Here is a 12340-nt window from a genome sequence, read left to right as displayed (position 1 = left end):
ATGTAATCCACAATCTATGTAAAGCGCTTTGGATAAAAGTGATATATAAATGCACCAGTTACTAAATGCTCCAGTCTAATACAAATACAAACGAAATGTCAGTGTTATTGCAGTTGTTTGTCACGTGTAAAGTGGCTTGGCTCAAATCCACGCAGCCCTTAAAATGATGTCACGACAATAGCAACGGCCGGGTTGTACTACTAAAACAAGCAGCAGTCATTGTTGACTTTTACTACTGTGTGGGTACAGTGTATGTATTCAAATAGCTGTCACATTATCTATCAGGCCTCTCTAGGACAAATACATGCCGGTCATGTAAGTGGAGATGATCCATTTTCAAGTTCACCCACAGGAATACCTCATTAGACATTAAAGGTTTAGGACTATACATTGTTTTTTTATGTCAAAGAAACATACTATGGTTCAAACACTGATGATGAGTGATTTTATTTTGTAACTCAGAGTGTGAACAAAGTATAAAAGTTTATGCATCCATTTGTTGACCAAGTTAATTTAACACTGGGGGATTTTAATGTGAAGCTGTTTGTTGGCAAGTCAACTGACTGTCAAGTGTCAACAAGTTTCCTGCAGTCAACAAAAAACACCACAACATGAACTGGCCTGTTATACAAGGTTAACACAAGAACGCCTTCAACTCACTATAAAAGTTTGATTTAGAGTATTATGTTGTTTTGATTTTGGACAGGGGACGCCATTTTCCACCCAAACTGTTTGGAGCAGCCTATTTCGCTTTCTTTCTTTTTCTTTAGTGGCGATCAGCGACCTAGCCTAGCTTGCTAAATTAGGTGAACAAGTACAAAAACAATTGTTGTTGAGTTTGACAACTTTCGCACGCTGCGGTAAAAACCTTCAAACCGACATGACAACAAAACAACGACGAGTCCCCGGTGTTTGCTGACCAGCCGGACCGGCTAAACAGAGTGGTTTAAAGGGGGATGTATTGTATGTTGTTGTTCTGGTTTGGGGTGTAGCCATAACGTCCAGGTTATGCTGGGCTAGCATCATTAGCATTCCACCCACTCTGACTGACTGACTGACCCGCTTCCACTGTTACACACACACTGGAGACCTGTCAAATCCCGTGCCTCCAGGGGGCGCTGTTTAGTTGGCCTTTTTTCGATTACTGTAAGTTACTTACAGTAATCGAATGATTCGAATCCATTGTTGTCTCTATTCTAGAGGTGACAGACAGTGGCGGATGAAGTACTCAGTAGTATTTTGTTTAGAGTATCAATACTGCAATGTAGAAATACTCTGTTTACAATAAAAGTCTGTAATTCTAAAATTACCTGAGTAAAAGTACAAAACTGTATTGGTATCAATAAAGTACCAAAAATGTAAAGTACAGAATGTTTGAAAATACAGAATACACTCTAGAAACGCGTATGTCTGCTATTTTCAAATAGCCTAGGTATAAAATAGGGCTAAAGTTGTAAATGTATGTTTATAATATTTAATTTATACAAAGTAACTAAAGTGTTCAAATCCGAGATGTAGTGGAGTAGAAGCAAACGTACTGAAACTTGGAAATACTCAAGTAAAATACAAATACCTCAACGTTGTACTTTTACTTGATTGAGTAAATGCAGGCTACTTAGTAAGGCCTAATCTGTACAGCACTGATTCTTGGTGGCAGCCATGTCACATTGTAAGAAAAAATGCTGAGAGTAGCATGTTAAATCGCCTTTTGGAAATGTAAATGTTCAGTTTTAGTTTAGTTAATTTGAATTAACAAGCTGACAGAACGACTATAAAGACAAGTGCATAGCTTTCCATTATGTTAGCTTGGAGTCACACAATTCGACAGGTCACCTATCCCGACGAAACACCGCCCCCCTTTAAGCTAGCTCTATTTTAGCCACAGCGTAATAAAAACCAACCCGGATCCAAGTCTGATCTCGTCTTGTCATTAAAATGTCATTACATGTCATTAAAACACCAACCGAGGACAGTCAGCGACGAAAAAACAACCCAAAACACAAGGGACCACAGCAAGAAGCTTCAGCTTTAGCTTGTGTTGCTGCTGTGTTGTTGTCAGCAGTCACACACTACGAAGCTACGCAGGGGGAAATAGCCGATCTACAAGCTCACAGATCGGAGCTTGTATGCGAGATGTGAGCTTGTAGATCGGCTATTTCCCCCAGCAGCAGCAGCTGTATAAGGATCGAACTGAACTGACAACTGTACTGTAGTGTTGTTACTGTACCTGAGAGAAGAGAAGAGAAAAGATCCACCACTACCACCACCACGTACGTCGGTATACGATCTAATATCGTATCGAATCCCGCTGTGGCGACGGTCGACCCCCGATGATGATGATGCTGTTGTTGTTGTTATGATGAGAGAAAAGAAGAATATACTTTTATTTGGGAGGGAGGGTGGGGGTTGTTTTTTTTTTTTTCCTCAAACAGCCCCGATGATGTTGAACGAATCTTGACGTCTCCTCCTCTTTCTTTCTTCTCGCAGCAGCAACTTCCCCTCAGAACCAAAACACAAACAAGAAGCTCTTCCGCCTACCACCCCCCCGCCCCCCCCCCATCATCATCACACCACCCAGGCACCCACCTCCCTCCCTCCCTCCCCGTGCCACGTCACACAGCGCGTCTAGGGCTTGCCACTGTGACAGACAGTAGACTGTGTGACATTCTATGAAAACTATTTATAGTGTTAATAATAAATATATAATTAACACTGTCAAGGTGCCAACTTGCACCTTGTGCACAACTGCACGTGGCCTACGTATGCACCAGCAGATTGCGCAAGTAGCTGTGGTCGGTGTATCTGCCGTAGCCAATCAGAGACCCGCATTCTTGGTGACATCACCATCAACTTGATGCGACCTGATTCCGGGTAAGCGGTTGGTGATGGATGGATATTGTCCATCCATCCATCCATCCATCTTCAACCGCTTATCCGGAATCGGATCGCTGGGGTAACCGTTCCAACTGAGACTTCCAGTGTTCCCTCTCTCTCATGCGCAACATTAGCCACTTCCTCCCGGGGGAATCCCAGGCGTTCCTGGGCCAGTGTGGAGATCCCTCCATCTGTAATATGCCATGGGGGTCTGCTCCCAGTGGGACGTGCATCGTGCATGCATCAAGGACTTCCCTAGGGTCTAGGCCAGGGGTGGGCAACTTTGATGATGGTGAGGGCCACTATATTTCCACCTTCACTCCAGAGGGCCACATTGCATATTGCTACGTCCTAATTTGTCATTCAAGTATCTCATACAAAAGAAGCAAAAATAGCAGATCTACAAGCTCAAAACGCATCGCGCTGCGATGCGTTTTGAGCTTGTAGATCGGCATTTTTTTGCTTCTTTTGAATTGGAATCCTAAATTATTTTTTGTTATTGCTAAAAACACTAAGTGTTAACTTTATGAACCTAAATACAAATACATTGGACATAAGAAAAAATACATTTTAATACTACTATACTAGTCATTATACTACTACTATAGACTGACGGAATTAAAGCCGGTCATGTTTGGAATTGTAACAGCTGAAATCAATAATATATCAGTATTCCGGTATTAACGTGAGGGCCGCATTAAGTGAAGGTGAGGGCCGCATGTGGCCCCCGGGCCGCCAGTTGCCCATGTATGGTCTAGGAAGCGGTGCTCCTGGAAGGAGCTAAGCTTTGTCCGTTAGTCCAAAGTTTGTTGTACGCACATACAGGGTCACATTGATGTAGACCCATTGATGTAGGCCAGATGTAGGCTAAGCTTCGAAAGCACCCAAGATTGTTGTACGCCCCAGGGTCACATTGATCTGGCCTACATATTTGCACAAAAATCAAACCTCGGTTCGAAGTGAAGCGGTGAATTTTTATTCTATGTGTTTTAGAGCTATGAAATCTGTGTTCTAGATCTATACATTCTGTGTTCTAGATCTATACTTTCTATGTGCTTTAGTTCTATATTTGCCAGACCCATGAAATGGGTAGGCCTACATAAGCAAATGTCGGTCTGTCCGGGTTTTCTATATAAAGGGTATATATGATGATGACATGATGATGACATGCCTACAAAAGGCATGATGTCATAAATGATGATGACAGACAGGGGGTCTGGCACAACCAGGTTGACCTGGTCTAGTTTTTTATGAATTCTGAATGAATGAATGATTTTATCTGGAGGGTCAAATTGTCATGTGAAGCTTGACCAATCCTCAACTCTGCATGCACGGGACATGTACGGGACAGACAAAGCCTGTTCATTCTGGACTGGATATGGACATGTACGGGACACACAAAGCCACTCCTTGGAAGCGGCTTTCACCGCTTCAAAAAAGCGCTCAAAGTTTGTTGTACGCCCAGGGTTCATTCAGGGTACATTCTGTCTGTGACATCAGCTGTAGTGTAGCACTAGCCACTAGGTGTGATTTTCTAATAAAACAAACAAATACATCTGGTGTGAAAAGAGAGAGAGAGCAGGATGTAATATATATATTTTTTATTTTTTTGGTGAGTAGCATTTGTGTACCTGTCAAGTCTGTCTGTCCTGCCCTCATATTATGGTAAGACAGAGGCTTCAAAGACTGGCCATTCTAAATGACCAATCCTTGTTGGATTGAGCGGTTTTGTTCTGAATATAATGAATGAATAGCATTCTCATCCCATATATCCAACAACACAACAGATGCAGTGGCCATCTAGTTGTCGTGATCGCGTTTAACCTGTGTTACTGAGGGAACGCAAGGCGCTAAAATACCTCCAGACAGGTGTTTGGAATCAAGAGCATAGCTTCCCCGTCTAGCACAAAACAATGACATTAGTTGCCATAACACTGCCTTCACTTTGTAGTGATTTGCAGTGGGATCGAAGCCCTGTCTCCCACTTGCCAGACCGACACACAACCTTGCCAATAGGCCTGATTGGCAGGGTTATTGTGGGCCGGGTCTTGGCTATAGGGCTACAATCGCCCTCCCCCGGTTTTTGGAGTGCACCCACACGCATCACACTTAACTGCACGTACCGCCACACACAGCGTCCCTCATGTCCCTCACGCGAGGATCCTCATCCTACCGACTACGCCAGATTGTAGTGATTTGCGCTGAGGAGTGCATCTCTCCATTCCGACATGTCTCCTTTCCGACATGTCTCCATTCCGACCCTATCTCTTACCCTAACCCTAACATTAACCTCTATGGAAGTGTTGCCACTCCGACAATAAGAAGTCACTGTTGGAGTGGCGACATGTCGGAATGGAGAGCGCCCCCCCTGCGCTGAGCTGGTAATGAACCCCAGTCTCCCACTCGCCATGGCCGACGCACAACCTATCGTTCCAATAAGGCTGGGTCTTGGCTGGGGGCTTGACCTTCATCTGATAAAGGGACAACAAAGCACTCTTGTCATTTCAAGGCAGGTAAAACCCTCCTTTCCTTTGAGAAAGCAATATCCTGGTTTTACATCTCGTCCAGACCATAATCCTCCACAGGGAAGTCTCCCACAGTCACAGTCTGGGGCTTCACAAATGCACCATATTTGCTCTCACATTCAAAGTACTGCTTCCCACTCACACTTCCATCATGTTTCCCAAGGGGCTCGTCATACTTCACTCCCACCCAATAGCCTGGCTTGAAATCTGTTGTACCGACATACATAACTGTGCCAGTCTTGGTGGGCTGCCCCGAGACCTGCACCTGGCAGCGGTTGCCAACAGCGATGTTATCCGCAGCGGCCTTCTCCTCATCTTCTCTAGCAGCAAGTGCCGCTTCCTTCTTTTCCGTCTCTTCTTCGTTGAAGCGTCCAGCCTTGTGTTTCTTTAAGAATGACCTTAAGGAATCTGGTCTCTTCCCATAAGCCTCATCTGATATTTCAAATTTCTCCACTTGGGACAGGTCACTGAACTCCCCTTCCCGAGCTCCACTGCGGTCAGTAACATGTATTCTGCAGTCATCGTCGGCGTGGTAGGAACCTAGCAAGGCTTCATTGTCATCCATTTTCTGCAGGAACGTGTCACTGGCGCTGAACAGCTCCAGGTCCATACAGGAGGCTGGTGTGCCCACAATCATTTCCAACTTACCCTTTAATTCTGCAATGCTGATACCTCTGTTGAATCTGCGACTCTGCTCGAAGGTGGAGAGGGTAGATGTTAGGCGCACAGCCACCACGGGGTTGGAAATGACTGCCATTTCACCGTCCATCATTCAATACGTAAGCAGAATTCCAACGAGCCTGCAAAAGAAAACTGTGTACTGTATGTCTTCCTTTGACGGTGAGAGAACTTTGTGTGTTCAGACCATGTATGTTGATGTCGGTAAAATTGTAGAACAAGTGGTGAGGTGTTGCTACTATTATTAAACCTTGTTTAATAGCGAGGGGATGAGGGCAAGATGCAACAGATGCCAAATAAGGTGTTTTACCAGGTTTCGCAATTAGCCAATATCATCTTCACAATTTACATAAGAAAAAGCACAATCAAACCACACTGCTATTAGACCCCATGCCTTTCAGCGTTTTCCCCAGTGTTATAGATTTTATTAGACAGTAATAAAATAATAAGAAACAATCTGTTCTATTAAATAGAATGTTGATGATGGTGATGCAAGTGATGACGAAATACTGACGTCACATTGTTGATGATAACATGAGATGGTTTAAAGTCGGCATCATTCGCTACGGGTGGGGTACTGATGCAGTGATTCTGCCTTCTTCAATGGCAACCAGGTTTGAACGGTATATGGTCAGAGTGACGTCATCAATATGACGTCACCAGAAGCATATAGACCAGCTCCTCAGTTAGATAAGCGCCAGTTGTCCGAGCTAGTCCAGCTGAACACAACACCACCAGATAGAGCATTAGGTGTTGAAGAGTCTTAACAGACATCCTCAGAGGTTTGCCGGAGAGAAGCGAACTCGCGTCAGAGAGCTCCTATGAAGAACACTGCTTCATAACATGGTGTCTACACATGATGTTTGTCTGGCTGGAATAATAAACCCATTGAACTGCTGACCTCAAAGACCTGTAAAACAATGAGTTACAGACTGACTCCAATAACCTGGGTGTTGAAAGTGAGCAGAGCCATTGATCTGTGGCACGTGCAAGCTCAGAAACTGACATCATCACTTCCGCTGTCTACCTTTCGTTCTCCTCATTACAGTCTTTGTGTACAGCAGCGCTTTAGCCACAGGTTTGGCAGTCTCAAGTGGAAGCACGTCCAGAGCCCACAGATTCAAGGAACCCATACTAACGCCAGGTGTTTGAACACATCGACCTCTCGCTGGTCTGCTTCCACACAACCCTCCCAGCCCAGCCCCTCAGAGAAGAAGGCGGACGATGGTGCCAAATCATCTATTTCCTCTTCCCAGGGTGAGAAGGAACAAACTAGTGACCTTGTGCCAAAGACTGATGAATTGGCCTCAGAGCCTCCTGCTACAAGCGCCATGTCCTCACCTCAGTCAGCTCAGTCTCTCCAGAACTATCTAAGCAGCTACATTTCTCCCCTGGCATCCAAGTTCAGGTCAACAGAGTCTGGTAGTACTGCTAAGGGGAAGACAGAGGATGTACAAGGAAAAGAGGCTGCTGGAGAGGCCACCGTCACAGAGGAGCAAAAAGAAACGGAGAAAGGCAAACCGTCTGCTGAAGCCGCTGTCACAGAGGGGAAACATCCAACGGGGGAGAAAGGCAAGAGCCCGCGCCTGCAAAGGGAAAAGACATTTGACCAGGAAAGCGTGGACAATCGAACCCGGGGCCTGGTCCGTTCTCTCCAGAGGGGCTCAGATCCCAGTGCCTACATCAACAGGGTGGAGGACTTAAACTCCCACCTGATGGAGTTTCCAGAGACCTGTGGTGTGGCAGTCAAGGAGAAAGTGGTTCCATGTCTGCTGCGTCTGAGGCATGGCGGTGACCCAGATCTGAGGGCAGCGGTAAGCCAGGCTCTCAGTCTGGTCGGACACAACGACCCTGTGAAAGGCCGGGGAATACGGATTCTGACCATAGACGGGGGAGGTATGAGAGGTCTGGTCGCCCTTCAGACTCTGCACAGGCTGGAATCCCTGACAGGAAAACAAATTTACCAGCTCTTTGACTATATCTGTGGCGTCAGCACAGGAGCACTTCTAGGCTTCATGTTGGGCATGTACCAACTCCCAGTGAGCAAATGTGATGAACTGTACAGGAAGCTGGGCCCCGACGTCTTCAAGCAGAACGTCATCATTGGTGCGATGAAGATGGGCTGGAGCCACTCCTACTACAGCACAGAGACCTGGGAGAGCACCCTCAAAGAGCTGATGGGCAGATTGGGCACTGGTCGCATGGTGGAGACGTCCAGGAACCCCAAATGCCCCAAGGTGGCAGCGGTGAGCACCATAGTGAACCAGGGCACGCCGCTGAAGGCCTATGTGTTCAGGAACTACAACTTCCCGCCCGGGGTACACTCCAACTACCTAGGAGGCTGTCAGCACCAGCTGTGGCAGGCCGTCCGCGCCTCCACAGCTGCCCCCGGATACTTCCAGGAGTTAACCTTGGGGGACGATATCCACCAGGACGGAGGTTTGGTGATCAACAACCCCACAGCACTGGCTATCCACGAGTGCAAAAGGCTGTGGCCCGAGACGCCTGTGGAATGTGTGGTGTCGGTGGGAACGGGCCACTTTACAACCCCCGGCAAGCAGAGCGCCACTTCCACCAGCCTCAGGACCAAACTCGACAACTTCATCAGCACCACCTCGGACACCGAGGTGGTCCACGCCATACTGAAAGACCTCCTCCCTCCCGACACCTATTTCCGCTTCAACCCTTCCATGAGTGAGGTGATTGAACTGGACAAGTGGCGCCAAGAGAAGCTTGACCTGCTGCAGGCTGAGGCCTCCCGCTACCTGGACAGCAAGGAGGAGAGGATGAAGAGGGCGGCTCACACCCTCACCCGGGAGAAAGGCTACACCCAGAGTCTGTTTGAGTGTGAGTGTGTGTCTAGTCTGCACAATAGTTTCCTTCTCAATATGTTCCTGTCTGTCAGAACTAGGGTGTATCGTCGGCGATACTTTTAATGGTATCGATTCACTGACGTCGATACTATCGAGTATCGGTTCACATAAAAACGAACGATACCTTGTTTCGATACTTTTGAATGCACCCCTTGCCGGTCGCATCTGTAACAGTTGGGCTACTGAAAGTTTAATGACTGCTTTAGTAGGCTACACTCGTTACTGTGAAAATAGCCGAGAATAGCCTAAAATGTTTGCCAGACCCATGAAATGGGTAGGCCTACATAAGCAAATGTCGGTCCGGGTTTTCTATATAAAGGGTATATATGATGATGACATGATGATGACATGCCTACAAAAGGCATGATGTCATAAATGATGATGACAGACAGGGGGTCTGGCACAACCAGGTTGACCTGGTCTAGTTATTATTATGATAATGATCCAACGTCTATAAAATAGCCCATAGAAAAAGGCAAATAATAATTATAATAATAATAATAAATAAAAAGTATCGAAAATGGTATCGTATCGAGTCCCAGGTATCGAAAAGGGTATCGTATCGATTAAAAGGTCAGAACAGTACAGTACAGTATACTGTACCTTACTGTACTGTACCTTAATGTAGTGTACCTTACTGTACAAGTCAATTGTTTAAGAAGCGCTATGTGTTCTAGATCTATGTTTTTGATTCTGTGTTTTAGATCTGTTTTTGATTCTATGTGTTCTAGATCTATGTTTTTGATTCTATATTTCCTCTATCTATGTTTTTGATTCTGTGTTCTAGATCTGTTTTTGATTCTGTGTTCTAGATCTATGTTTTTGTTTCTATGTGTTCTAGATCTATGTTTTTGATTCTATACGTTTTTGATTCTATGTGTTTTAGACCTATGCTTTTGATTCTATGTGTTAGATCTGTTTTTGATTCTATGTGTTATAGAGCTATGTTTTTGATTCTATGTGTTCTAGATATATGATTGCCAGACCCATGAAATGGGTAGGCCTACATAAGCAAATGTCGGTCTGTCCGGGTTTTCTATATAAAGGGTATATATGATGATGACATGATGATGACATGCCTGTTTTTCTCCATAGATGGTCATGATGATGACATGATGATGACATGAGGGAGGGATAGACCGACAGACAAAGCCTTCATGTCATCACAATGACATGAGGGAGGGACAGACCGACAGATAAAGCAAAAGGCTTTGTCTGTCGGTCTGTCCCTCCCTCTTTTCTCCATATTTGGTCACAATGATGTCACAAATGATGATGACATGAGGGAGGGACAGACAGCCTATAAAGGGACAGACAGCCTATAAATGTACCATTAAATTTATAGGCCCAGAGGGTTGGCAGAACCGGGGTCTGGCACAACCAGGTTGACCTGGTCTAGTTTTGATTCTATGTGCTCCAGATCTATGTTAAAAAGATCCAATATGTTGTCCTGCTATACCACTAATATGTGGAAGGCCCTACCTACCGAAGTCCTTAAGGATTTCGGTAGGTAGGGCCTACCGAATACCTCTAAAATGACAAATTAGGGCCTGATTTGTCATTTTAGAGGTATTCAAAAGTCCTTCAGGATTTCGGTAGGTAGGTAAGGGCCTAATTATTAGGCCCTACCTACCGAAATCCTTAAGGAACGTAAATCCCTAACTTCCTTTAAAACGGTCTGAAAAGTCACTTACAGGAACCATATTGAATTCAAGTCTCCATGGCTTGAGTAATCAATAGAAAAAAAAGTCATTTTGAGGGTGAACTACTCCTTTAAGCATTACGGATCCAGCAGGCGGCGGTAACGACACATTCATTCTTCTATCTATGGGGAAAGGCAGAGGAAGAAGTGGACACAGGTGCGTTCTGTGAGCAAATATAGAATATCCGGTGTTAGAGCATATTAAACTTCCGGTTTGATTAATTTGCCTTCAAAATAAAATGCTAGTAATTAATGCCATTGGAAAACGTTGAATTTGCAAACGATATGCTCATTAAAATATAATTAATCATTTAAACAAAGCCATATAACAAACAAGACGAACCTCGGTTCGAAGTGAAGCGGTGGACAGATAAAACCTCCAATAGCACATGAAACCAAGTCATTTGATGAGACGATCAAATTGTACATGTTCCTCTCCATGCTGACTATAGCAAAGTTAATAATTATTTAGTATAAACCATGCTATTACCTATAGGTTTGAATTGTCATGTGAAGCTTCACCAATCCAATGCAATAGGTGAGACCTATGCAATAAGTGAGACCTATTGCATATTTGAAAAAGCCTATTCATTCTGGACTGATATTTTACACGTACGGGACAGGAAAAACCTGTTCATTCTGGCCTGGAGTGACCATATATGGACATAAGGTAACGGACATTGTGTTTTTGAAAAACCCTGTTCATTCTGGACTGAGATCACCATATATGGTAATTAAACGGACATTCTGTTTTTGAAAAAACCTGTTCATTCTGGACTGAAATGACCATATATGGGCGTGATACACAGAAAGCCATTCATTGGAGGTAACGGACATTCTGTTTTTGAAAAAACCTGTTCATTCTGGACTGAAATGACCATATATGGGCGTGATACACACAAAGCCATTCATTGGAAGCGGTTTCCACCGCTTCAAAAATATGTTTATGTGTAAAAAATGTTTTAATAACAATATATATATATATATATATATAGACCTATATATATAGTGTAAAAAAACATCACAAGGATGCACCTGGGACGTATCATCAGTGATGCAGCCTGGGGTCATCGGGTGTTTCGGGTCTCGCAACATCACACACCCTCGCCCAGGTGACCCAGCCGGGGTTGATCAAGTCCCGACCTACGTCCCAGTAGCTATCCACGATCAGTCCTATTAGGGAAAGACAGGGTCACTCAATGTGCTGCACCGGAACTACTCTGCCGGGACTGGGGGCACCATTCCGGCGCGTGGAAGAACCAGGCTCTATGGGTTGACTCCTGGCCGGGCTCCTCCTACGTCTCACCAGGTCCTCACCTGCTCTCACCAGGCTCAGAACCCGTGCGCCGCACCAGACCCCAATCCAAACATTCCATTCAGCTGCTGCAGTTGAATGGCCCTCCTAAAGGCCTCACCGTGGATTTGTTGGGCTTCTTCCTCACGGAAGACACAGGCTATAGCCTATATTATATATTATATATATAAACAAGCAAATGTCTGTCTCCCCGTCCGTCCTATCCAGTGATGTCATCGACTCATCGATGCCATACCCTTCCTATTTAAGTCAATACTTTGATAGAATACTTGCAGTTGGTGTTTAGTAATTCATATTTGCAAGATATTACCTATCTTATTTACTTATTTACTAATTCAACTGTATTTCCCTGTGACGATCGACTTCAACATGG

The 12340-nt window shown here is 44.8% G+C and overlaps 2 protein-coding genes across 2 annotated transcripts in view; both read right to left on the bottom strand.

The window, feature by feature from the left end:
* Positions 1 to 2462, bottom strand: part of LOC308292400 (ras-related protein Rab-5A-like) — a 29337-nt gene extending 26875 nt beyond the window's left edge. The window contains exon 1 of the mRNA XM_080734711.1: positions 2228 to 2462. The gene's annotated coding sequence lies outside the window, so the exon portion shown is untranslated. The remainder of the gene's footprint in view (positions 1 to 2227) is intronic.
* Positions 2463 to 5427: 2965 nt separating this feature from the next.
* LOC308292663 (tubulin-folding cofactor B-like) lies at positions 5428 to 6168 on the bottom strand (the record flags this gene model as incomplete). Its single annotated transcript, XM_080735061.1, has 1 exon — positions 5428 to 6168. One exon carries the CDS (start codon positions 6166 to 6168, stop codon positions 5428 to 5430), a length of 741 nt encoding a protein of 246 aa, XP_080591187.1.
* Positions 6169 to 12340: the final 6172 nt, after the last annotated feature.

The sequence above is a fragment of the Nannobrachium achirus genome, assembly GCF_963921795.1.
Source record: "Nannobrachium achirus genome assembly, chromosome: 10".
Classification (NCBI taxonomy): Eukaryota; Metazoa; Chordata; class Actinopteri; order Myctophiformes; family Myctophidae; genus Nannobrachium; species Nannobrachium achirus.
Note: the sequence above shows the minus strand (reverse complement) of the source record. Positions and strands in the feature narration are given on the sequence as shown.